The sequence below is a fragment of the Cynocephalus volans genome, chromosome 5, assembly GCF_027409185.1.
Source record: "Cynocephalus volans isolate mCynVol1 chromosome 5, mCynVol1.pri, whole genome shotgun sequence".
NCBI lineage: Eukaryota > Metazoa > Chordata > Mammalia > Dermoptera > Cynocephalidae > Cynocephalus > Cynocephalus volans.
The window spans coordinates 148,631,418-148,659,230 of NC_084464.1; the positions used below are offsets into that span (position 1 = coordinate 148,631,418).

The 27,813-nt window shown below is 39.1% G+C and overlaps 1 protein-coding gene across 2 annotated transcripts; it reads left to right on the plus strand.

Annotated features, from left to right (window-relative positions):
- The first annotated feature begins 909 nt into the window (after window positions 1–909).
- On the plus strand, window positions 910–26,215 carry GINM1 (glycosylated integral membrane protein 1). Of its 2 annotated transcripts, none has more exons than XM_063097725.1 (8): window positions 910–1,046; window positions 11,377–11,436; window positions 11,607–11,703; window positions 16,454–16,605; window positions 17,373–17,529; window positions 18,682–18,815; window positions 19,897–20,060; window positions 25,692–26,215. In XM_063097725.1, exons 1-8 carry the CDS (start codon window positions 930–932, stop codon window positions 25,801–25,803), a joined length of 993 nt encoding a protein of 330 aa, XP_062953795.1. In that variant the 5' UTR covers window positions 910–929; the 3' UTR covers window positions 25,804–26,215. The 2 variants fall into 2 exon arrangements, with proteins under 2 accessions (XP_062953795.1, XP_062953796.1); XM_063097726.1 differs by having other exon boundaries at window positions 18,685–18,815.
- The last annotated feature ends 1,598 nt before the right edge of the window (window positions 26,216–27,813 follow it).

Below are 27,813 nucleotides of genomic sequence, written 5' to 3' on the forward strand. Positions count from 1 at the left end.
GGGGAAAGGGGAGAAGAAAAAGGGGACTCAAAGAGAGAAAGAGATCTGTTTCCTTTTTCATACCGAAAGTTTTATTCCAAAGAAATACTAAATATGTTTCTTATTCTGCCTGAATGGCCACGTCTCCCAAGTTCTTCTCATTTGATATGCAATCCTGTTAATCTGAAATGCCTGAACTTCTTGGTACTTGCTTTAGAGTTTCATAAAATTTTTTTAAAAATCTGAAAGGTGGAAGGAAAGTCTAACACCTCTATTTCGTAGATTAGGATACTGACTAGAAAGGCTGTGGGAGCCCCGGTGGACTGGCTTGCAGCTGAGCGCGGTCCCCACACCGCGTCCCGCGGTCGGCTGCACGTTGACCATTTAATGCGTGGGGGGATCCTAAGCCTTGGCTGCGCAGTGGATCACCTACCAATGCCTGAGCCACCGCACAGACTGACTAAAGCAGAAGCTGGCGTCCCCAGGGAAACCTCCGCACTTTTTTAAAACCGCGCATTCCACTTCCACATACAGCCAAAGTTGGTAACTACGATTTTAATAAAAACTTCCTCTCTAAATGTGTTGCTGTATGTATAATAGTGATCTATTACCAGAGTTTTCATTTTAAAGATACATGTACATGCATACACAGATATATATATATGTATATAGAGGATATACTAATTAAAAAATAATTGCAACGAAAACATTTACACTCGGAGCCGAACTTCTCGCCAATCCAGAGCGCGGCTTAAAGACCCGGTCCTACTTTCCCCGACTTGACTCCGCCCCCCGACGTTGCGCAGCGCCGCGCGTGCGCGACCCGCTGTCTCCCGGCGTACCAGACAGCGGCCGCCCCGAGAAGGCCCGCCCCTCCCTTCGCCCCGCCCCACAGCCGGCTCCGCCCCCAGCTCCCCGCCGCCCGTCCAACGCCGCCGGGGCTGTCCAAGATGGAGGGCGCTTCGCCGGTGGCGCTCGCCCTCCGGCTGCTCCTGCTGGTGGCGCTACCGGCTACCGGCTGGTTGACGGGCGCTCCCGAGCCGCTGCCGCCGTCCCGAGCCTCGCAGGTAGGGCAGGGCGTGCGCGGCTGGCCACTCCGGCTCGGACCCTCCGGGAGGCCCGGGCCGTCCACAACGACGCCCCTCACTCCTGCCGGCGGGCAGGGGCGGGGGTGTAGGCCCCCCAAAAGAGGAGTGGGGAGAAGTACCAGAGGAAATGGGAGGCGTGGGACAGGGAGGCGAGAGGGCGAAAGGGAAGGGACCGGAAGGGGCCCCTCAGCGTGTGGTCGAGTCTCGGGCCACACAACTTAAGAGTTTTTTAGAGCGGCCCAGATTGTCGCTCGACGTGACAGGGCTTTCCCGTCGAAAGTGCGTGACCGCCGGATCCCGGGCTTTTCTGATGGCGCCTTCCTGGGGTCGTGCCCGGCACTTGAGCAAGGCAGTGTTTGTGTGCCCGGGAAATGTGGAAGTCGCCCAATGAGAGAGCTCGTTTCCAGGCCACCTGTAGCTCGGCCAGGCGACCGGGAAGGCGCGCCTTCCCGAGGCTGCAGACTCCCGGGGCTGGAGAAGGCGGAGGCTGAAGGCCGGGCTTGGGCTTTTTGTCGGACGTTAGGGAAGCGGTTCCCGGAGCGTGGCGGGACGGCGGCGTCGGCCGCCCCGGAGCGCGATTCGGCCTCTCTGGGGGCGGCCCCAGCTGACTGTCCACCGCCCTCCCGGTGACTCTGATGCCTCCTGCAGTTTGAGAACCGTTGCATCATAGAATGAAAAGGCGACAGATTCTCACCGGGTTTTTTTTTTTTTTTGCGTGGAATCGTGCCGATCTAAACTAGCATTTGCCTTTTCTCAGTTGAATGTATGTAGGGAAAAGTTTGAAGATTTTATAATGCTAGTTTTCTCAGAATGTCAAGAAACTGTGTAGGTACATCTTTTCTAACTAGTCAAGATTTGAATACAAATACTCTAAAAACATATGATTGGCACGATACATGTCACTTTTTTTTTACTTTATGTTTTGGGGTAATGACATTACTCTCCGTGGGTACAAAAGTGATGAGCATGTCTCAGTTTCAGTTCTGCTAGGGCATTTCAGGAAGGTACAACATTGTAAACCCTAAGAATCATTTATATCTAAAATTATATGTGGACCACACTTGCATCTGGTTAAAAATATGAATGCAATGGACAAGCACCAAGAGACCAAATAAAAATGAAATAATTCCTAAAGTTCTGAAAGTATGAACATCGTTTTCCTCTTTTCCAAATTTTAAAGATTCATCATTGTCACTTGTGACCCAAGAGACCTTTGGGCCTGTCAATATAATCTGAGAAAAGTGCATTTTGACTGCAAGTGATACAGGACCCAAGTCCGGCTGCCTGCCCCCTTTCAAAAGCAAACCACTCAAAAATCAAATGTTAGTGAAAGTGAAAGTCACCTTTTATTCTGGAACACCAGTGACCTGAGAAGAGTTGTTAGGCTAATCCATCTCTCCGGTAAATCTGGAGGTGAATGGCCAGACTAAAGCCATCTCAAGGACTCAGATTTACCTAAAGGGTTTTGAAAGAGGGGGTTGAGGGAATGGAACATGAGAAATGAAAAGCAGGGGATGTGAGCTGTGGGGGCTTCGTGCAAGGACCCAGGTACAAGGCCTCACCAAGGCTCCAGCTTGTTTCTGTTCCCATTTTTGCTGTTATCTCAGGGTCTTTTTTTTTTTTTTTTTTTTTTTGTCTTTTTCGTGACCGGTACTCAGCCAGTGAGTGCACCGGCCATTCCTATGTAGGATCCGAACCCGCGGCGGGAATGTCGCCGCACTCCCAGCGCCGCACTCTCCCGAGTGCGCCACGGGCTCGGCCCTATCTCAGGGTCTTGCTGGAGGGGTGGAATCACCATAGCTTTACTGATGTCTTCCTTGGTTTCTCAGGGTCTGGATAGTACCTGCCTTGTAGTAAGTCTGCAGCTTCAGGCTGGCTGGAAAACAGTTTTACGTTTATGTGAATAACGTCATTGTGCCTCATAACCAACATATCAAATAACCGTGGGAAAAGAGGGAACTCAGAGAACTGCATGCTAAGAAAAAAACTGTGTCCTTTTAATATCTTTTAGACCCTATGCGGTTTTAGGTCCCAACATGCTTCAGTCCAGCTCACTACAACACAACACAAGCTTAAAATACACCACACTGTGGACTCTCAGTGATTTCATCATTTCAGTTCTCCCTTCTTAAGCCTTCATTTCACTTTTGCAAAGTCCAGATCAAAATTCAGAATTCCATGGGTTAAATGAATGCTGAGCAGCTAGAAGGAGAATTTCATTACTTGGAATGTATATATGGGAAGCTGAAGCCATTTGATATTTATTTCAGCGTTTTATTGTGAAACCTTTTTAAATGCACAGAAAATGTGAAAGGATTTTACAGTGGTCCCCTTACTAGGTAGGTGTTGTCTAGTAGGATTTTGTGCAGTAAAGGATAATATGTCTGCTGTCTATTACAGTAGCTACTAGACTACTCTGTGTGGCCACTGAGCACTTGAAATGTGACCAGTTCAAGTGAGGAATTAAAAAAATTTTTATTTAATTTTAATTAACTTAAATAGCCACATGTGATTAGCAGGTACCATATTGAACAGTGCAGACCTATACTACCATTAACGTTTTACTATTCTTGCTTTATCACGTATCTGTTCATCTGTCCATCCTTGTATCCAGCATGATACAAATTTAAGAAAACTGGTTGAAGTTAGGAGCTCTGATTTATGAGCATTTTTTTGTTTTTGATTTATGTGTGCAGTTGTCAAGTTAAGATTACACAAGATTGCAAAATAGTAAGTTTTCATAGTACATTGATCTATCATTAAAATAACTTCACCAAAGAGAGGCATTCAAAGGACATTTATTTTCTTGTACTATTTTCTTGTATGTGTAGCTGTATATTCCATATATTTCCCTCAGACTTACTTATTTTAAACCAGGTGTCTATTACCTTTGTCCTTAGGAAGCCAGTTGTGTCGCAAATGGGCATCCTATGAATGAAGGAATTAGAGGGAAGAATTGAAAATGGGTGGGGAGGAACTTTTCAGTTTTCCCACCCACGTTATAAGTGTATATAACACGGGCTCAAAAGCCTAAACTTCCAGTTCAGTCAGAGGTTTCAGAAAGAACAAAAATTTATGACCTTGTTCCAAACTCTGGCTCAGGAGGCAATTAGGAAGGGGATTCCCTCCTGCAATGAAATCATTCTGAAGGACCAAAAAATACTTTAATTGAACATGGGTCTCTGGAAAGTACACTATGCTTGTTTTGTTCATTGTCTTTTCAAACCCTGTATTCTGCTAGGCAAATGGTATGTGTAAGTGCAGTAAACAGTATAGTATATCTTCACTGCTGTGAAAGGCAGAAGCTATAAAATGGTTTCTTAGAACAGCATCATTGAAGGCTTATTTCTGGGCTGTTAGAAGAACAGTGGTCTACAGTTAGCAGATCCTCTAGTTTGAGAAGAGGAGCTTTTGACTGGAATTTGCTTTTTTTTTTTTTAACAGGATATAATTTTATTTATTTATTTATTATTTATTTATTTATTTCTTAATTTTATTTTGTCGATATACAATGTGGTTGATTATGTGTCCCTTTACTGAAACCCCCCTCCCTCATCCCTCTCCCCCCTCCCACCCAACAATGTCCTTTCTGTTTGCTTGTCGTATCAACTTCAAGGAATTGTAGTTGTTATGTCTTCTTCCCCCTCCACCCCCATTTATTTGTGTGTGTGTGTGTGTGTGTGTGTGTGTGTGTGTGTGTGTGTGTGTGAATTTATTTATTTATTTATAGCTCCCACCAATAAGTGAGAACGTGGTATTTCTCTTTCTGTGCCTGACTTGTTTCACTTAATATAATTCTCTCAAGGTCCATCCATGTTATTGCAAATGGCAGTATTTCCTTCATTTTTACAGCTGAGTAGTATTCCATTGTGTAGATATACCACATTTTCTGTATCCACTCATCCGATGATGGACATTTGGGCTGGTTCCAACTCTTGGCTATCGTAAAGAGTGCTGCGATGAACATTGGGGAACAGGTATACCTTCGACTTGATGATTTCCATTCCTCTGGGTATATTCCCAGCCGTGGGATACCTGGGTCATATGGCAGATCTATCTGCAATTGTTTGAGGAACCTCCATACCATTTTCCATAGAGGCTGCACCATTTTGCAGTCCCACCAACAATGTATGAGAGTTCCTTTTTCTCCGCAACGTCGCCAGCATTTATCGTTCAGAGTCTTTTGGATTTTAGCCATCCTAACTGGAGTTAGATGGTATCTCAGCGTAGTTTTGATTTGCATTTCCCGGATGCTGACTGATGTTGAGCATTTTTTCATATGTCTGTTGACCATTTGTATATCTTCCTTAGAGAAATGCCTACTTAGCTCTTTTACCCATTTTTTAATTGGGTTGCTTGTTTTTTTCTTGTAAAGTTGTTTGAGTTCCTTGTATATTCTGGATATTAATCCTTTGTCGGATGTATATTTTGCAAATATTTTCTCCCACTCTGTTGGTTGTCTTTTAACTCTGTTAATTATTTCTTTTGCTGTGCAGAGGCTGTTTAGTTTGATATAGTCCCATTTGTTTATTTTTCCTTTGGTTGCCCGTGCTTTTGGGGTCTTATTCATGAAGTCTGTGTCCAGTCCTGTTTCCTGAAGTGTTTCTCCTATGTTTTCTTTAAGAAGTTTTATTGTTTCAGGGTGTATATTTAATTCTTTAATCCATTTTGAGTTGACTTTAGCGTATGGTGAAAGGTATAGGTCCAGTTTCATTCTCCTGCATATTGATATCCAGTTCTCCCAGCACCAATTGCTAAAGAGGCAGTCTCTTCCCCAGTGTATAGGCTTGGTGCCTTTGTCAAAGACCAGATGGCTGTAGGTGTGTGGGTTGATTTCTGGATTCTCTATTCTATTCCGTTGATCACTGTGTCTGTTTTTATGCTAGTACCATATTGTTTTGGTTATCATAGCTTTGTAGTATAGTTTAAAGTCAAGTAGTGTTATGCCTCCAGCTTTATTTTTTTTGCTCAGCATTGCTTTGGCTATGAGTGGTCTTTTGTTATTCCATATAAATGTCTGGATAGTTCTTTCCATTTCTAAGAAAAATGTCATTGGAATTTTGATAGGGATTGCATTGAATTTGTGTATCACTTTGGGTAGTATGGACATTTTCACTATGTTGAGTCTTCCAATCCAAGAGCATGGGATATCTTTCCATCTTCTTGTATCCTCTCTAATTTCTCTCAGCAGTGGTTTGTAGTTCTCATTATAGAGATTTTTTTTTTTTTTTAACTTGTGTGATTTATTTATTTATTTATTTTTTGTCGTTTTTTCGTGACCGGCACTCAGCCAGTGAGTGCACCGGTCAGTCCTGTATAGGATCCGAACCCGCGGCGGGAGCGTCGCCGCGCTGCCAGCGCAGCACTCTACCAAGTGCGCCACGGGCTCGGCCCATCATTATAGAGATTTTTGACATCCTTGGTTAACTCAATTCCTAAGTATTTTATTTTTTTGGTGGCTATTGTAAATGGGCAGGCTTTCTTGATTTCTCTTTCTGGATGTTCACTATTGGAGAATAGAAATGCTACTGACTTTTGTGTGTTGATTTTGTATCCTGCTACTGTGCTGAAATAATTTATCACCTCCAAGAGTTTTTGGTGGAGGCTTTAGGCTGTTCGATATATAGGATCATGTCATCTGTAAACAGGGACAGTTTGACTTCATTTTTTCCAATCTGGATGCCCTTTATTTCCTTCTCTTCTCTGATTGCTCTGGCTAGTACTTCCAACACTATGTTAAATAGGAGTGGTGAGAGTGGGCATCCTTGTCTAGTTCCTGTTCTTAAAGGAAAGGCTTTCAGCTTGAATGATTCCTTGTATTTCAGATGAATCAGTTGTAATATTGCCTTTTTCATTTCTAATTTTTGTTATTTGAGTCTTCTCTCTTCTTTTTTTTGTTAGCCATGCTAATGGTTTGTCAATTTTATTTATCTTTTCAAAAAACCAACTTTTTGATTCATTGATCTTTTGAATTGTTTTTTGGTTTTCAATTTCATTCAGTTCTGCTCTGATCTTAATGATTTCTTTCCGTATGCTAACTTTAGGTTTGGATTGTTCTTGTTTTTCTAGTTCTTTAAGGTGAAGTGTTAGGTTGTTCACTTGCCATCTTTCCATTCTTCTGAGGTGAGCATTTAATGCAATAAATTTCACCCTTAATACTGCTTTTGCAATATCCCACAGGTTTTGGTATGATGTATCATTATTTTCATTAGTTTCAATAAATTTTTTGATTTCCTGATTGATTGCTTCTTGGACCCATATGTCATTAAGTAGAATGCTGTTTAATTGTTTGTATAGTTTCCAGAATTTCATTTGTTTTTGATTTCTAGTTTTAAACCAGTATGGTCTAGGAAAATACATGGGATAATTCCAATTTTTTTGAATTTGTTGAGACTTGATTTGTGACCTAATATGTGATCTGTCCTGGAGAATGATCCATGTGCTGATGAGAAGAATGAATATTCTGAGGCTGTTGGATGTAATGTTCTGTAGATATCTGCCAAGTCCAAATGGTCTAGAGTATTGTTTAGATCTTGTGTTTCTCTGCTGATTCTTTGCCTAGATGATCTGTCCATTATTGACAGTGGGTTGTTCAGGTCCCCTGTTATTAAGGTATTAGTGTCTATTTCCTTCTTTAGGTCTAATAGAGTTTGTTTTATAAATCTGGCTGCTCCAACATTGGGTGCATACATATTTATGATTGTTATGTCTTCTTGATGGCTCAGTCCTTTTATCATTACATAGTGTCCCTCATTGTCTCTTTTTATGGTGTTTAGTTTAAAGTCCATTTTGTCAGATATAAGAATAGCTACTCCAGCTCATTTTTCTTTTCTGTTTGCATGGTAAATCTTTTTCCATCCTTCACTCTTAGTCTATGTGAGTCTTTATGGGTGAGGTGGGTCTCTGGAAGGCAGCATATAGTTGGGTCCTCCTTTTTTAATCCAGTCAGGCAGTCTGTGTCTTTTGATTGGGGAATTTAAGCCTTTTACATTAAGAGTTGTTATTGAAAAGTGTTGATTTATTCCTAGCATTTTATTGATTGTTGTTTGGTTGTCTTAGGTGTCTTTTGTTCCTTGCTTTCTGATTTACTGTTTGTTTTCTGTGTTTGTTGGTTCCTTAGGTTGTAGATAGCCTTTTTGTTTGTTTGTTTTCTCTTCATGAATGCCATTTTTATTATACTAGTGGGTTTAGATTTTTCTTGGGTTTTTATGGGAATGGTAGTTATTTTTCAGGAACCAAACCCAGTACTCCCTTGAGAATTTCTTGTAAGGGTGGTCGTGTGGTGGTGAACTCCTGCAGTTTTTGTTTGTCTGAGAAATATACTATTTGCCCTTCATTTCAGAAGGATAGCCTTACAGGGTGGAGACTTATTGGCTGACAATCTCTGTCTTTTAGCATTTTGAATATATCATCCCTTTCCTTTCTGGCTTTTAGGGTTTGTGATGAAAAGTCTGATGTTAGTCTGATTGGGGCTCCCTTATATAGGTGAGTTGACGCTTTTCTCTTGCAGCTTTTAAGATTCTCTCTTTGTCTTTGAGTTTTGCCAGTTTGACTATAACATGTCTTGGAGAAGACCTTTTTGGGTTGAATACCTTTGGAGATCGTTGAGCTTCCTGGATCTGAAGATCTGTGATTTTTCTTATACCTGGGAAGTTTTCTGCCACTATTTTGTTGAATATGTTTTCAATGCAATCTGCTTTTTCCTCCCCTTCTGGAATACCCATGACTCAGATATTTGAGCGCTTAAGGTTGTCTGATATCTCTCTCAGATTTTCTTCAATGCCTTTGATTCTTTTTTCTTTCTCTTTTTTTTTTTTTTTGTCTGCTTGTGTTATTTCAAACAGCCCATCTTCAAGTTCAGAGGTTCTCTCTTCAACTTCCACAAGCCTGCTGGTTAAACTCTCCGTTGTGTTTTTTATTTCCCTGAATAACTTCTTCAGTTCAGCAAGTTCTGCTACATTTTTTTTCAGGACATTGATTTCCTTGTACATTTCTTCTTTCAGGTCCTGTATACTTTTCCTCGTTTCATCATGATGTCTAGATGAGTTTTCTTGTATCTCATTCAGTTTCCTTAGAATTATCACTTGAAATTCCTTGTCAGTCATTTCAAGGGCTTCTTGTTCTATAGGATCTAAAGCTTGAGATTTATTATCTTTAGGTGGTGTACTTTCTTGATTTTTCGTATTTCTCGTATCTTTTCTTTGGTGTTTATTCATTGTGGCAGGGGGTTTCACAGTCCACAGGTTTGACACTATTGACTGACTAAGACGTTGCTGTGGTTGCCAATTTGGTATGGCTACCTCAGTGACTACTCAGTTGGCCACTAGTGCCTTGCGTGTGTGGTTGCCTCGGGTCTTGGGCCTCTCTGGGTAGCCACCTCTCTGGTCAGGTTGGACTCTGCTGGGCTGCTGGGTGACGAGGTGGTATCGCATGGTGTCGCTCCTGCCCCTGCCGCTTCCCCCGCTGCTGCTGCTGCTCACGCCACTGCCACCGGCTCCGCTACCGCCGCTTTCCCTGCTCCCCCCGCTACTGCCGCTACCGCTGGTGCTGTTTCTCCCGCTGCTGCCGCTGGCGCCACTACCGCCAGTGCCACTTACACTGCTGCCCCTGCCGCCGCCGCCTCCGCTGCTGCTGCCGCCGTGGGTTCCTCTGCTGCTCACCAAGACTCCTTCAAACTAGTTTCAGAGGCTGGGAAGTCCAAAGTCCATCTGGTGGTGGTGACAATGACCCAGGGGTCTCACATTGCAAGATGGTGGAAGGAGAGAGAGAGAGACCATTCTGGAGATCAGAAGTCTAAAATCAGTTTCACTGGGCTGAAGTCAAGTCACTGGTTCTTCACAGAGGCTCTGAGAAGAGAATCTGTTCCCTTGTCTTTTTCAGTTTCTAGAGACTTCTTGCATTCCTTGGTTCATGGCCCCTTCCTCCAGTCATTCCAATCTCTTGCTTCCTTTATCACATCTCCTACTTGACTGGAATTTGAACACAAAACAATATAGCTATCAACTTGATGGCTTATTGAATGTTGGTTTATTTTAGAAGTACTGTTGGTTCTAACCGAAACTTAATCTAGATCAAGGTGGGCCAGGAGAAAGCCTGGCTGATTCTGAGGTATCACTAGTTGGAAACTTCAAGGCTTCTAGGGGAGTTGGGAAGGGCACCAACGTCAACCTAAATGTATGGTGTGGGCCTTATGGGGTATGAATCCTGTTCCACAAGTTGTCCCTGGAATCAGATAAGCCTCACGGAATCACCTCAGTCTTATTTTTTCATTTGTTGGAAATTATATATAAAGTATTGGGGATACTCACAGTGCTGAGAAATGTACTTCTATATTATTTTTAATATTTATAAATAATTTTCCTGTTTTCAAAGTTAAGAATACAACCCCAAATGAAAATGTATTTGAGGGGAATATTGTTTTTATTCTAGGATAGTAATGTCTGTCTGTGAATCAGCTTAAGAAAGAATTTGATTTACAGGTAACAGATTATAGTTCCTGTGGTCAGTGGTGAATACTTCTTAAAACAGCGTATTCTTCTCTACAGAAAGCATGTCATCAGTATACCTAAATATTTGGGTAGACTGTTTTTGATCATACCTTGAGAGGCAATAAAACTGTACATTGTAGATACTTGTCCAAGAGACGCTCTCTAGAAGGGTGACAGCAACTTTGTTTATAAAAGCAAAAATTGGAAACAACTCGATGTCCATGGGTTGTAGAATGAATGAGTAAATTGGTAATTATAGGATGGAATGGTACACAGTACTGTAAATAAGTGACTACAGTTGCATCATCAATTTTAAGTAAAAGAAACAAGTTCCAGAAGAATACATACAATATTATTCCACTTACATAAAAAGCTCAGAAGCAGATAAAACTAAGCAATATATTGTTTGGAGAGAGCTACACAAGTAGTAAAACTATAAAAGAAAGCAAGAAACGATGAATATGGAAGTCAGTAATAGAATGGCTTGTGGGGCCTTCTAAGGTATGGTAATATTCCAGCTTTTAACCTAGGTATAGTATGTGAGTGTTAATCTTTTCTTTTAAAATGTGCGTTTGCATATTATATGCTCATGTGATACATTCATGATTAAATGGAAAAAGTATATAGACTATAAAAAACTGGAATTATGAACAAGGACATAACAGCTGTAAAAATGAAAATGATGGTCTTTAAGATATTCTTTTAATACTGTTAAAAGTGATTGTACAGTAAATATAACTGAGGGGAAAAGAAAAAGAACTGAGTTACTTTCAATTTGTGAACTGCATACATGTTCAATTTATGTAATCTTTGTTTTGCAGGATGGCATCAGAATTAATGTAACCACCCTGAAAAATGATGGGGAGGTATCTAAAGAACAGGTTTGTCTCCTTTTGATTATGTTTTTAATGTATCATGTAGCTAAGTGTTGTTCAGCCTGATTTATTTTTACCTACACATCTAATTTAGTTAGTTAATGTAATTATGACCTGAAGAGTTTGTCATTATGTATAAACCATTGGAATTAATGTATATGCTGCTTTATTTAAAGGTTGTTCTTAACATAACCTATGAGAATGGACAGGTATATGTAAATGACTTTCCTGTAAATAGTGGTGTAACCCGAATAAGCTGTCAGACTTTGATAGGTGAGTACTACAGAATTATTTCCGTATTTGTTCTGTTGTTAATAAAACTAAATTAGTAAAATAATTCTTGGATGTTTTATATTTCCATTTTATGTAATTAATTTACTTATTTATTTGGTACCTGGCTGGTATGGGGATCCCCTCGACCTTTTAAAATAATAATATACATACATGATTACTGGAATATATAATAACACTAATGTGTTTAAAGCTATATTCTTTGTGTTGGGTATTCCTGGCATGTTCACTTTTTTTCTTTCATGAGATTGGCATTGATGGAACTGCATTTCTGGTAGGTTGACATCAGCATGAGAATGTGCATAGAGGCAGTAAATGGTATAGCCAGAGCCATAATCTTAGAGGGGTGCTTACCACAACTGTAAAAAACAGAGAAAGTGAATTGCTGTCTGATTATGTAGTTTTCAGTTTCCTCTATCCTCATATCAGTAGAACTTTTTTTTTTTAACCTTTTAAAATTTTGAGTTGTTTATAGATAAGCAGATACGTTACATTGGAATGTACCATATTATTTGAATGAAATAACAAATGAGGAATATGGGGGGGTCTTCAAAAAGTTCATGAAAAGATTTATATTATCTTTTAATTCTGTCTTTCCATGAAGTTTTTGAAGTACCCTTATATATAGGATTATTATCTGTTTTAATGTATGCATTTAAAGCAGTAAATTTTCTTTAAGGACTTGTATTCTATACTTGATTTATTGCATATTTTAGTTATCATTTAGTTCAAAGTGTTTTCTAGTTACTTGTGCAATTTCCTTGTCTTGTGGGTCATTTAGAAGTATATTGCTTAATTTCCAAACATTTGGGACTTTTATACTGATTTTACCACTGTATAATTTCAACCCTTTGAAATTAGACTTGATTATGACTTAGAATATGGTTAGTTTCAATAAATGATCCTTTCCATGTAAACTTGAAAAGAAAGTAAATTATGTAATTAGTTGAATATGGTGTTCTGTATACACCAGGTCAGATTTTTAGTCATGCTCAATCTTTTATGGAATTACTAATTTTTTTGGTTGCTTGCTCTATTAATTACTGAAAATGGTATGCTAAAATCTCCACTATGAGGATTTGTCTGTTCTCCTTTCAGTTCTGTCACTTTTTTGCTGTACATATTTTGACACAATATTACTAAATGCCTACAGATTTAGAACTATGGTGTCTTCCTGATGGATTGACTCTTTATCACTATAATATGTCTCTCTTTATCTTTAGTGATATTCTTGCCTTAAAATCAGCTTTGCCTTTATTAGTTTAGTGATAACTGCTTTTTGACAGGGGAGGAGGGGAGGTAGATGTTGTGCGGTATATCTCTCCATTTTCTTTTACTCTTTCTGGGACTTTATATTTAAGGTGAATATCTTATAAGCAGCATATGTTAGTTTTTGTAATTGTTTGTCACTCTGTCTTTTAGTTGGGATTTTAATTTATTTATATTAATTACTGATATATTTGGATTTAAATCCTCCTTCTTAATTGTTTCCTTTGTCCCACCTGTTCTGTTTCTTTTTCTTCCTCTTTTTGCCTTCTTCTTGGTTATTTTTTGTTTCATAGTTTCCCTCTATTTTGTTGGTTTTACATTATTTTATTATTCTTTTAGTGGTTACCCTAGATATCAACAAATTAGTGCTTTTATTATTTCCCAAACAATGCAAGAACCTTAGAACTAATAAATAAACTCCATTTATTCCCTTTCTGCCTTTGTGTTATCATGCATTTTAGCTCTTTGTGTTCTTAAACCCCCATGCAACATATTTATTATTTTATATAGTCATGGTTACTCTTTCCATTGTTCTTCATTTCTCTCTGAATATCTGTGCTCTTTTCTGGGGCCGTTTTTCTTCTGCCTAAAGAATTCCCTTTAGTATTTTCTAGTATAGGTTTGTTAGTGAGTTATCTGAGCTTTTGTTTGTGTGAAAACATCTTTATTTTGCTTTCGTTTTAGAAGGATATTTTTGCTGGTTATAGAAGCATAGGTTAGCATTTTTGTTTTAGTACTGAAATTTCATTTTATCTCCAGCTGTGTGAGACTGCCAAATGCTCTATTTAGTTTTGCTGCCTCTTAGTTATTGCTTTTTACTCAGCTTTTCTTCTTTTTATTTTGGTGGCCAGCCAGTATGGGGTACCAAATGCTTAACTTATAGTGTTGCAACACTGTGCTCTAACCAATTGAGCTAACTGGCCCATCCCTGTACTCAGCTTTCCAGCTTCTTCACCTTTCAGCTTGTGAATTGGCAAATGCCTTATGGGGAAAATAGCATAGGATATTGTACTCACCTCAGTGAGCTCTCTTGGCCTCTCAAGTGCTGGAGTCCTTTTAGCTCTCTGATGCCTCTAGACTGGTGTGGGTTTTGAGTGTATATGTGAATGTGTATTTTCTACATCTTTTCTAGTGATTCTCAGCAAGAAGATTGGTGTACTACAAGCTGATCCACTGTAGCTAGGAAAAGAAGTGCTAGTACTGATTTAAATAATAATTCTTTTGATGTTGTAGTCACTGAGAATTGACATGGAGTGCAACCTAGCTGATGTATTTATTATAGCCATTTTCCCAGTCATCTTGGTTGTTGTATTGAGTTTGTTCCTTTTATAGCTGAAGTAAGTGCTTATCCAATTACAGTAAGAATCTTCAGAATATCAAATGCATCAACAACAACAAATCTTCTTTAATTCTTTTTAAAAATTTCTTCTTTGGCAGTTGTTCGAAGGATCTTCCAAAAGATCGTGGAAAGATTCATATTATCTTTTAATTCAGTTTTTCCACGAACTCTTTGAAGTATTCTCATATTAGTAATTTATTGCAGCATAACAATTTAACACAAAACTCAGTAGCCTAAGACAATATCTACTATTTCATAGTCTTTGTAGGTCAAGAATCTGACCGTGGCTTAGCTGGGTCCTCTGGCTCTCACAAAGCTACCGTCATGTCAAAGCTCAACTGGGAAAGATCTGCTGCCTAGCTCTTTCATGTGGTTATTGGCAGGATTCAGTTCCTTGTGAACTGCTGAAGGGACCCCTTGTTTTTCCTCACCACATATTGGCTGGAGGCCTCCCTCACTTGCTTGTCATGTGGACCTCTCTGTAGCGCATCTCACAACATGGCAGCTGCTGCTTCAACGAGAGGACAAGACACTGCAAACAAGAGCAAGTACTAGCAAGACAGAAGTCACAGTCTAATTTAATCATGGAAGTGACAGTCCATCATTTGTGCTGTGCTCTGTTTGTAGAAGCAAGTTACTAGGTCCAGCCCACACTGGGGGGTTGTGGGGTGGGAATTGAACAAAGGTATGAATACCTGGAGGCAAGGATCATTGAGGGCCACTTTTGAAAGCTGCCTACCACAGTAAGGAAGTCAGAATATGAAGGGCTTTTGTTGTTTTTAATTTATTTCTGTTCTACATTAGGGGCACTAGATTTGGGCACTAAGGAGTTGTCATTTTGTATTTATATGACTGCATTTTCTCACCCATTGAGTCTCTTATGCCCTAGACTTTGGGCATGCAGACAACCTGACAAGGAGCCTACCGTTCTGTGAGGGACACCAGTGGATAAACAGTCAGTTGAAACACTGAGATGGACCATGATTGAAGGAACATTTTACTTTTATGAGCTTCAAAGGATATTAGGGGGTTAAGCACACTAGCAAGAGGAACAAGTGCTAAGACGAACCTGAAGGAGGAGGACCAGTGAACTACCAGAAAACCAGGATGCCACTGAAGGCTGTTTGAGCAAGAAGGCTGTATAATCAAAACTAAATCATAGTGAGATTAATCTGGCACTGTGGTATGAATGGTTTGGAGAGGAGGGGGACTAACAGGGAAACAGGTAAATATTGTAATAGTAAGTGGCTAATGAACTAGATATTGGGATATTCCAGGCAAAGGGAAGAGCTCTATAAAGACACAGAATCAGTTTCAACAGCTGGGTCTGCATTCAGAATATGTACCTGGGTTTTTGTTTCGCAAATTATCCTCAGATTATTCGAGGGACAGAAACTTAATGCTCCTTTTGAGTTTCATTGGTATATGTTGCTTTATCTTTTTCCACAGCATTTTCTACCTTAATAGAATAGCCACTGGTGCTACAAACCAACTGCAACTACTATATCCCACCTCCGTTGGGGTGGGAATGGAGGTTTCCTAGCTAGAGAGAAACATGGCCAATAGCTAGTCCTACTCCACTGTCCATTACTAAGGAATAATTACAGGCATCTTTTACACCGTTCCCCATTCCTGCCCTTTCCAACAGTAACAAGTCACTTACTGGTGAAAGGATTGAGAAAAAAATTCACTGTCCTTACTGCTTGGGCCCCTTCTATCACTGGATCTTGTGGATGAATGGATGGATGAATGAATGTGCTTCTTTTGCTAAAATATGGGATTGACTGTATCTTTTGGCCTGCCTTGTAAATAGTTATACCATGTAGGTTCCTCATTACCAACCTGTACAAAAATATAGGAAGAGTGTTACTAGTGTGGCATTTCATACAAAATCTAAAGACCATCAAGCATTTTTCCCTTCTCAAATGGGTTTGAGCAGTTGTAAGGATTTGTCAAATCATCTTTGTTTTTATGAATCTGAAACAGCATTGAGATCTGGGATGAAGAAAGCCAAAGAAATTGGTTTACAACTGTCTTATTCCATTTAAATGTCATCAAAATAATCAAATCTAGTAACATTTGGTGGCAATTTTTGTTCAAAGCTGTCACTACTTTTTCTTATAGAGAAAAATGAAAATCTGGAAAATTTGGAGGAAAAAGAATATTTTGGAATTGTCAGTGTAAGGATTTTAGTTCATGAGTGGCCTATGACATCTGGTTCCAGTTTGCAACTAATTGTCATTCAAGAAGAGGTAGTAGAGATTGATGGAAAACAAGTAAGATAGTATGCTTATTAATTGGGAATTAAGTTGTAATTTAAATTTGTGCCAGGTATTATTTATGTGTTCGGTTACTTTATTTGTTTCTAACTTGATAAGGAAGGTACCCTAATGTTGCATGTATCCAGTCATTTAGAATTTTTGTTTAATTATTTTAGCATTTGAAATGTATTCATTTTCTAAAAATTGCTCATATTCATACATGTTTATGTCACTTAAAAATGTTATGAACGTCAGAAAAATTTTAAAATGTTATGAACATCATATAGCAGAGAAAGTAAGTGAAGAGATTTAAGAATAAGAATTTGGTTCAGGGCCGGCCTGTGGCCCACTCAGGAGAGTGCAGGGCCGATAACAACAAGGCCACGGGTTCAGATCCTATATAGGGATGGCTGGTTAGCTCACTGGCTGAGCGTGGTGCTGACAACACCAAGCCAAGGGTTAAGATCCCCTTACCAGTCATCTTTTTTAAAAAAGAAAAAAGAATTTGGTTCATAGCTCTGCTACCATTCCTCTAAGTATCTATGAGTGTAAATGAACTGGAACTAAGATTAAGCTTATAATAGTGAGTGCTCAGGCAGACAAGAATATAATTAGAGATGCAAATTAAATGCCCCGCAGGGTGGGGGGGGAGGTTTAAAAGGAATTGTCTGAATAGGACAAGTTCTTTAGTTATAGAAATCAGGGAGGAAAATTCACTTGGAAATTCGTAGGGGCTGTACCATAATTTAAAGTAAGGAATAATTACTTATTTTTTTTCATAGGCTCAACAAAAGGATGTTATTGAAATTGATATGTTAGTTAAGAATCAGGGAATACTTAGACATTCACACTACGCCCTTCCTTTGGAAGAAAGCATGCTATACTCTATTTCTCGAGAAAATGACATTTTATTTACCCTTCCCAACCTCTCCAAAAAAGGTAATTTAAAAGACCAGTATTTAAAGTATTAAGGAAAGTATTGCTTTAGTTGGTGGCTTTATATGTGAAAGAAAGTGAGCCAAGATGCCGGGTACCGGGTACCGTTCAAGCTTTATTAAAGAAAGAAATCTGCTGGGCTGTGCTCAAAGTAGGAGGCAGCCCAGGGCTGCCCTGGAAAGGGGACAGCACCAGCTATGGGGGTGGTAGAGCTTATATTGGTATGTTGGCGCCAAGAGCTGGGTGATACTGTCAAGGAGGGTCATTATGCTAATGTGGATGGGGTGGAGAACTGCCTCCTTGGGGAAGGAAAAGGGGTTTCTGTTTTTTTTTTTTTTTTTGTCGTTTTTTCGTGACCGGCACTCAGCCAGTGAGTGCACCGGTCAGTCCTATATAGGATCCGAACCCGCGGCGGGAGCGTCGCCGCGCTGCCAGCGCAGCACTCTACCAAGTGCGCCACGGGCTCGGCCCAAGGGGTTTCTGTTTAAGTCAGGAGGCTTCTCATAAAGGGAAGGGGGGAGGGGAGGGGAGGAGGTGGGCGGCGCCATTTTGTACTTGGACTTGTCTAAAGTGGCACTGGTTATGTTCCATATCTATTAATATGCTCTTGAATTTTATAATTTTTACACTATTTGTAAGAGCTGCTAAATATCTTTAATTATAGTTAATATGCTTGGAAATAAGCTTCCTTAAAAAATGCTTTATAATGTATTACTTTATATGTCCATTTAAGGATTTTAGGAATCTATTTTGAGCCTTAATGGAATGTGATTGCAATGCCAGTTGCCTAGCGACATTTTCCAATAATTATCCACTCTTAACTCTGGATACTTATCCCAAAATATGTAATAAGAATATTGTAAAGGTTTGGGGGAAAAGTATTCCTTTTTTCCACTGAAATATAGAACTTTTAAGTTTTGAGTTTGTTTGTGACAGAATCATAACTACTGTAGTCCCTTTTAACTGTCTTAGTTTGTATCTCTCTTCTGGCATTTAAATCAGTGAACGATCAATTATGTTTACTTTTTTTCTCCCATGGTGAAATATGTGTTCTCAGTATCCTAAGTGTTGTTGGTATTGATTATTATCTTAGGACTGGTAGGAGAGAAACCAACATGCCCCTTGCATTTTGGTAACTTTGCTCTTCCTCCTCAGTAGAAAGTATTAGTTCATTGCAGACCACCAGCCAGTATCTTATCAGAAATGTGGAAACCACTGTAGATGAGGACGCTTTACCTGGAAAATTACCAGAAACTCCTCTTAGAGCGGAACCTCCATCTTCATATAAGGTAAATCATGTATTTGGTGTTATCTTTATTTGGTGTTATTGGTAAGCATTTACTATTATGGTGAAGGAAATAGATACTAGCATTTAAAATGAGATGGAAACCATTATTGTGAATAATGGACTTGTGGCTTTAATGTGATGTTTCAGTATTCCTATTTTCTTCTTCAAGCTTCATTTAACAATAAATAGTCACATCATGATTATTAAGGCACTGGATTTCATTTGATTATTTTCCATTCCAAAATTCTTTCTCACCTACCCATTTCTGTTTCTTCAGCAAACTTCTACCTTGTGTACACACACATGCATTGTGCCCTCAGGATCTTATATAGTGACTAAGTACTGGTTAAGAGTATTCTTTCTGGGGTTAGACTGCCTGGGTTTGAAAGCTGGTTCTGCCACTTACTAGTTATGTGATCTTGGACACATTCTTAACTTCTGTGACCTCAGTTTCTTTGTCTGTACAATGGGATACCCATTTAATCTGTAAAGTAATATCTCATGAAGTTGTAAGGATTAAATAAGATGGATACTATGTATGAATCTGCATTGGCACCTACTAAGTACTTGAATATTACCCGTGACATTTATACTGCTGACTGGGAAGGTATTCATGGTTCAGAGGAAGTATCCTGATATGTCTAGGTAGGCTCCTTACCCAAAATAATTTCTATTTAAATGAGCAGAGTCTAAAGTTTGTTTCAAAGGAGAAGTTCTTGTTGCAGTTCTGGATTGCTTATTTGTGGTTTTTGGAGAAACCCAGGTAACTTTAGTGATCTGGACTGTAGCATCCTCACCCTGTCTACCCTACCTCCCTCAGCAGGTCAGCCCCAGAGCAGACTGTCTTCATAGCCCATGCCACAAGTGTCCACCTTAGGTTCTTCTCTCACTCTTAAAGTATAGAAATGTATCTTGTATACAATGAACCTCCCATCTGTTCTATTTTTTTTCTTTGTTGTATTTCTGTTTTTATTGTTCTAAAAGCTACTAATATGTTTTTCTTTTTCTCCTCTTGTCCTCCAGTACTGGAAACAGATAGTTGATACTCGGATATCTAATCAAAACTCCTTTTTTTTTTTAAGGTAATGTGTCAGTGGATGGAAAAGTTCAGAAAAGATCTGTGTAGGTTCTGGAGCAGTGTTTTCCCAGTATTTTTTATGTGTTTGAACGTCATGGTGGTTGGAATTATAGGAGCAGGTGTGGTAATAACCATCTTAAAGGTGCTTTTCCCAGTTTCTGAATACAAGTAAGTATTGCTCATTTTTGAAACATTAGTATTTTTAATGATTAAAATGTGAGTTATATTTACTATATTTTACAAGTGGGAAGGAAAATAATGCCTTTTTCCTAGTCCATCTTCTAACTTTATCAGAATTAAAACACATTTACTAAATAACTTGTGGTCAAGACACTTTTAGAGATTCAGATGTGCATAAGACAAACTCTGCTAAGAACTTAAAGTTTAGTAGTGAAAGAAGGGAAACATATGTATAATGGAAAATGCAATGTGTATGGAAAGAGATAAGAGGACTTCATTATGTATTTTCAACCCCAAAATATCAGTATAAAAGGTAATTAATTTCAGAAGACTAGCAGGATATTTGTTGCAGCGTTGTTTATGATAAAAAACAAAAGCAAAACAAGAACCCTCGCAACTCTTTATCAGTGGGGGCTTGACTAAATAATGTTGCACATCTGCACTGGGATTCTCTGCAGCTGAAGAAGTCCAAAATCTAGTAGATTGGGGGGGGATAAGTTGCAAAATAGTATGATCGCCTTTGGGTAAAACAAAAGTATTATATTTGTTATATGTACAAAAATGCAGAGAAAATTTCTGGAAGGAGAAACTTAAGTTATCTCTAATGAGTAAGAATGACTGACCAGCTGCCAAAAAAAAAAAGTGAGTAGGAATGAGTAGGGGGTGGAGAGACTGACTTTCACTTTCCTTCTATGTTTGATTTTTTTTAACCAAAGAAATTACTTTATAATAAATTATAAAATGAATTATTAACATTTTCACAAGTTAAATCATTTGTCACTTTAGTTATCTTACTAGAAGCAAATTTCAATGGAGAGGACCACAATTTTCAGCTTAGCTCAATTACTTTGTGCTGTTAGATCATAAGATTTACAGAAAAAAAGACCTAATGTGAATATTTGCTTTTCCACTTGCTTTTTACGATGTTTTTGAGACTCCCATTTCTTCAGGGTAACGAAAATGCCTATCTTGAAGGATTGTTAGAGGTTAAAGTCATAATGCAAGCAAAGCACCTGCAGAGTAAAGAAATATTAGTGCCCCTCTCACCTTTTAGTTTGGGTTTCCCCTGAAGAATTGTTATTCCCATTCCTTTCTGATAATTAAAATTCTTCTAACGTATCAGTTTCTTCCTTTTGCCTTTGGCTGCCAGGAAGCTCAGGACTTTTTTTGAACTTTTTAATGCTTACCTGCACAGAAGACAGTGTTGTAATTTTTTTGTTTTCTCTTACTGTTGTTTTATTTGCTATGGGCTCCTTTGCAGGAAAAGAAGCAATGTAAAATTAAAAACCAAGTGTGTAACCTACTTTATCAGTGACAGTTGTAGTGAGTCAGACAGTTGTAATGTACTTTCTTGTCAACGAGTTAATACAGAACTTTTAAGTAAAATCATCCCTTCACTTCTCTGTTCTTCAGTTCTTATTCTTGTTAACTGGGTGGGCATCTTTTATCCAAATTCTATGTATTGATGTAAATGCATACTAGATAATTATAATTGTCTATCAACCTAGACTCTTGTTCTGCATTTTTCACTCCAGACAGAGGTTCCCAGACTTACTTGGTTCATAGCATTCTTACTGTGCCAGCAATTTTTTTGATGCCCTTACCTAGGCCAAAAGAAAAATTTTAAGAGAAATATTTTTATTTCATTCTTAAATTACTTACTAGCAGGATGTGTGTACAGAGTACCTCATATCTTGGAATCTGATTGGATACTATCACCCTCATTTCCTGTTCAACATTATGTGCTTTTTATCAGTAACCTAGCTTTGCAAAGGTATGACTTCATTGGAAGGAATGTAGTACAATCTAATGTTGAAACCACGAGCTACCCTGAAGCTAGTATTACACATGAAGTCTCCTGACAATTTAAAATATTCTCTGGTGCCTCTGAGTTTTCTGTGCCAACCCAGGGGCCTCAGTGCAGCTTGGGAACCATGGACTCTTTTCCTACCAATGCATATGTAATCTTACTACTCCCCCCGCCCCCACAGTTACCTCTTTTTATTTCAGTTTTATTTATTTTATTAATATTATTTTTAGTTGATAAATGATAATGGTATTCGGCTTACCTATTCTATTTATGGTTGCATAATTCTGAAGTAGTTAGGAAAAACCAAAATGTTTTTCCTACTCTCATACTCAATATAATAATACTTCACCTCTGATCACCAGTCAGTTCTCCAGTTGACACCACGTCCTCTCATACAATTTGGTTCTGACTCTCTCTACCTGAAGATAGTGTCAGATCCCACATGTTAAGGGCTCAGTCCCACAAGACTGCCCCCACTTCAGATGCTAGTTCCAAGCCCCAGGTTGGGACTTGTGCTTCTGGCCAACTGTAAATAGGGTTAACCATGACCCCCTCTCCTTAGGTCCGATTAATTTGGTAGGACAGCTCACAGAACTCAGAAACACTTACTTAGGTATACTGGTTTATTACAAAGGATAAGGATGAACAGCCAGATGCACAGGGCAAGGTATGGGGAGAGAAGGGGTGCGGAGCTTCCATGCCCTCCCTGGGCAGCACACTCTCCATCCACCTCCATGTGTTCAGCTATCCTGAACCTCTCTGAACCCAGTTATTTTGGGTTTCTATGGAGGCTTCTGTACATAGGTATGATTGATTAAATTATTGGCTGTTGCTGATCAACTCAACCTACAGCCCCCCTTCCCTCCCTAGAGGTTGGAAGTGGGACTGAAAGTTCCAGCCTCTTATCACACAATTGGTTCCTCTGGCAACCAGCCCCCAAGGAGCCCCCAGACATTATTCATCTTATTAGCATACAAAAGGTACTTATCACTTTTGAGACTTCAAGAGTTTTGGGAGCTATTTGCCAGGAAACCAAACCAAGATAAAAAATATGTATCTTTTAAATTACTATATGACTGTAGTGTTCCACAGTTTGGATATATCGTAATAAAACCATTCCTCTGTTAGACTTTTAGGTAATTTTCAATTTCGTGTTGTTGGGAAAATAGAATAATTTAATCAGGCCCCCTCGCCTTAGGTCTGGTTGGGAATGGGGTGGCACATTCTTTGTAAGCAAGTTGTGTGTGGATAGAGTTAGTGCGCATAGGCGGCGCTGCCACCTGGCTGGCGTTGACTGCCTCAGGCGTCCGCCCTGCGTAGCCATGCTCTCAAACCTACAGCTCCAAGGACCTTTCTGCCGGTTACCTAGCTCGTAGACCTGTGTGTGAAGGGTGTGTGACCCAGTCTGGACAACGGGCTGGAGGGGTCTGTGAGCTCCAGACCCAGCCCTGGCTCGACATGTGTTATTTCCAGTAATGCTCTAGAGTACATTCTTGTACATTTTTCTCTGCACATGTGTATTTACGGAGAATAGATTGCTAAAAGTAAAATCACTGGGTCAAAGGGTATATGTACTTAGTAACTCCTCAAAACCTGGTGATAATCTTTTTTGGTTTTGTTACTGTAGACAAAAATAGAATCTTGTTTAATTTGAATTTTCCTCTTACTAGCATCTTTGCTAGTTTAGGTTTGTCTAGGTTTAGCATCTCTGTGATAATTGGCTATATGAGGGTACTTCAAAAAGTTCATGGAAAATAGTTAAAAGATAACATAAATCTTTTCTTTTTGGGGGTGGGGTGGGGAGGCTGGCTAGTACAGGGATCCAAACCCTTGACCTTGGTATTGTTAGCATCATGCTTTAACCAAGTGAGCTAACTGGCCAGCCCATCTTTTCTACTTTTTGAAATATTCTTATATATGTTTATCTTGTGACTTGCCTATTTATAGCTGTTGGGAAAATAGAATGGTTTGGTCAGGGCCCTAGCCTCCGGTCTAGTTGGGTGTGGTTTTAGATCATCCATTGTAAGCGAATTTTGTGTGTGTGTGGGCGGGTGGGTGGAGTTAGTGCACATGCACGCCAATGTATCTTTCTAGTTTTGTTTCTATTCTTGTGTTCTTCCTCTAGAGAGTAGAGAGAGAGAATGACAGAGAGAGAGAGAGAGGTAGGGAGAGTTTTAGTGAAGCAAGCAAGCAAGCGGCTGAGCGTCAGCCTTGGGTGTCCGCCCACCGCAGCCATGCTTTCCAACCTATGGCTCCAAGAACCTTTTGGCCTGTTACCTAGCTCATAGACTTGCATAAGGGGTCTAGTGCCCCAGCCTGGCATGTGGAGGGTTTGTGACCCAGTCTGTGGACGGGCTTGAGGGGTCTGTGAGCTCCAGACCCAGTCCTAGTGCAACAATTGGCCCAGTCAGTGCAGGATTACCAGCAGGTAAAAGAGCCCAACAACTGGCGTGGTCGCCTAGCTTTACAATTGGCGTCACGAATAGGATTAAGAGCTAGACACTTGGCGCTGTGAGCAGGATTCCAACATTAGCTTTGCCCTAGCATGGCAGTAAGGCTTTGTCCATTTTTCAGTTGTACTGCCTTTTGTAATCATTAATATCAGTATATAGTAGCTCCTTTGTCTGCTATATAATACGAATTGCGGAATTTTTAAAATCCCAGATTACCATTTGTCTTTTGCTGCTGTTTACAGTATCTCATATCATATAAAACCTTTAAATTTGAGGTCTAAACAATTCAAGTTATTCCTTTTTGGCTGTTAGGATTTTTATTTTATGTCAGTAGGCCTTTCCCAGCTCAAAATTATGTGTTTTCTTAAAACTTACTTTTCTATGACCTTTTTTTGTGGGGGCAGCTGGCTGGTAAGGCATTGAACCCTGGTTAAACCCTGGACCTTGGTGTTATCAGCACCACCCTCTAACCAACTGAGCTAACCAGCCAGCCTTAAAACTTATTTTACCATCACTTTTTTGTATAGTTTAAGCTAGAGGTCTGATTTTGTTTTCCAAACGGAGAGGCTACTGATCCATTAGTAACTTGCCATTGACTTGGAATGTTACTTTACCATAAACTAAAATTCCCTTATACATTAGTCTGTTTCTGGACTCCCTTCTGTTCCACTGATCTGTCTCTTCCTGTGCCAATAGCAGTTTTAATTACCGCAAGGTTTTTAATAAAACCTATGATAGCTGGTCAGGGCAACTCTTTCTTCTCTCCATTGTTCTTTTTAAAAAATATTGTGGCTATTCTTGCAGTTCCTTCTCTGTGAATTTTAGAATCAGCTTGTTTGGTTCTATGAACAATTAACCTCTTGATGTACTGATTGGGAGAACATTGAACTTACATTACAGGGTCTTACATTACTACTCTCTAGTCAGGTATGTTAGTAACAAAAAGAGAAATGTTGTTTAAAAATCTAAGGTTACATTCCAGTGGTAAGTACTGTTTAAAAAGCTGCTTGGGCTTAGTCCGTCTTTTCAACCGACCTGTGCGAATCTAGAGATCTGAATCTCTGCCTTGATGATCTATACTTACCCTGTCCTTTCCTTCCCTACAGTACCAAATAATGAACTTCTGCTGAACCTTTCTATTCCTTCAGTCAGTTTGGTTAAGTTGAACTTTGGGCTCAGAGTTTGTACAACTATTATAAACTATTAAATAGAATGAAACAAAAACACCTAATTTTTAAGTATATATTTAGTTATAATCTTGAAGTAACCCTATCTTACTAACCAAACTATAGGTGGGGTCTGTGCTTTTCATCAAAATATTTAATTTTGATGGTAAATAATCATCTTATATTTCAGAGGAATTATTCAGTTGGATCAAGTGAGTGTTATACCTGTGACAGCTATCAACTTATATCCAGATGGTCCTGAGAAAACAGCAAAGAACCTTGAAGATAAAACATGTATTTAAAACACCATCTCAAATCATCACTCTGAATTAGTCTGTTGGCTCCAAATTTGCCACTTGAATATAATTTTCTTTAAATCCTTAGGAATCAGTTTATACACTAAAGAAACTGCTAAACTCCTAAGACTGTCTGAAAAGTGACCTTTATAGTGCCAAGTTAAAGTTCATCTTATTTTGTATAAGGGCTAGCTATTCACATGGGGAATTATTAAGGAAAATTTAAACAAGTGGAAGAGAAGACATGTGAAGAGACTTTGGAATTACGAAAAAGGAGGGAAAAAAAAGGAGCAGCAAGACAAAATGCCATGTGCCAATAACTTTTCAAGGTGCCTTTGTTAAGGAAATTATATCCACTTAATTACTATATGACTTTATGAAAAGCACTTTATAAAATTCTAATTTAAAAGCTCAAGAACTTAACACTTATTTTTTTATTCAGTACAATGTGCCTTTATATTAAGTATGTGACTATAAAAATCACTGAAGTGTATCATGATTTGATTCTGTCCTGTACCAAGACTACTTACTTTGAATGTACCAGGATTTAAAAGTAGTAGTGACGTGTTCTCACTCTAAAATAAATTTTTTTGAGGAAAAAAATACAGCTGTTTTGGTTACAATTATATAAAAACTTTGGCCAGGTGAAAATGACCTGTATGTACATAGGTGTAGGTATAGTTCCGTTCATGTACACTGGCTAAAATCTAAGGCTCAAGTCAGTTGAGCCTGTCAACGTCATGGAATTAAGAGTGTCCTTGGTTTTATGGTTCTAGGTATAGTGCTATTTATCCTACAAGTGTTATATCTTACTTTTGTAAATCATTGCTCATATTGACATACATTTTATGATGTGACCTGGTACATATAACTTAACTTTACTCCATGTGATAATTTCCATTATTTCATTTAAAAATTTTGATTGTAATCCATAATTTTGAAAACATTGTCCAAGAAAGTAATAGCTCTTTTTTTAATACTTAAAAACCATTTTTAATATGAGAAGTTTTAAAAAATTTTTTGGCAAAAATGGGGCAGCCTCCACCCCACAGCCCTAAGTGGAATATAGGAAGGCCTGGAAAAGCATGCAAAGAGGTCAGGGACATGAGGTCAAATCTTGTAGCAGTTTCTAAGGAAGACCTTGGTCCAAAGATAAGTTCAAGCTCACAGGTGAAATGGCCAACATGCCCTCCAAGTCCCTGAGGGCCTGGATCCAAGACGGGAAGCTCTGCACTTGCTCCACTGAGTCCGGCTAGGGTGCCCCCAACCTGGCCACACGCCAGCACAGCTCCATGGCCAGGGCCAGCCAGGCCAGGGGCTCTGGGGAAGGCGGTGGGGTCCCAGGGCACGGCACTGAAAGGCATGCAAGGCTTGGGCGGGAGCTGCCTGCCCAACTGATGGCTTATTTTTTTAATCATTTTATATTTAGACTAAAGGAGAAAGGAGTGATTTTTCATTTTCCCTGTTTTTAATTAGTACATTTCATAGGGCTATCATTCCTATCTCCACATTGCAGAATAATAGCACGTGACTTGTAATTTGATACTGTTACCAGTTATGAGAAAGCACCAGTTCTAACTCCAAATGATAACAGGGTCTTATTTTATCCATTAACCATAGGTTTATAGATTCTAGAGAGGAAAAAAATTTAGGAGGCTGCATGGTGTATTGGAGAGTGTAGGCTTTGGAGTTAGATTCCTCCTATCCTGGCTTCTCTCCTTCACAGTGAGACTTGGGACAACAGCCTCTTTGAGGCTCTGTTTTCTCTTCTGTGGTTGGGATGATAAAATAAATTATTTTCTTGTAAGTAACCAAACTGGAAATCTTAACTAAATTTTATATCATTAACTTTTATTTCATTTATGAACTTGATACCATTATTTTAGTTATGCTTAGTATCCATGAGTGAATGAGTTTCATTATAGAATAATGAGCAGCACAGATTTAAAAATACCTGCTTGCCTACATGACAGCTTCTTATGTAGGCAGCATAAAGTTAAGCAAGATTGTATTTTT

Coding starts and splice junctions, on each gene's coding strand:
- GINM1 (XM_063097725.1), top strand. CDS start 930: ATGGAGGGCGCTTCGCCGGTGGCGCTCGCCCTCCGGCTGCTCCTGCTG. Junction 1,047..11,376: donor CGCCGTCCCGAGCCTCGCAG/GTAGGGCAGGGC, acceptor TTTGTTTTGCAG/GATGGCATCAGAATTAATGT. Junction 18,816..19,896: donor AACCTCCATCTTCATATAAG/GTAAATCATGTA, acceptor TTTTTTTTTAAG/GTAATGTGTCAGTGGATGGA.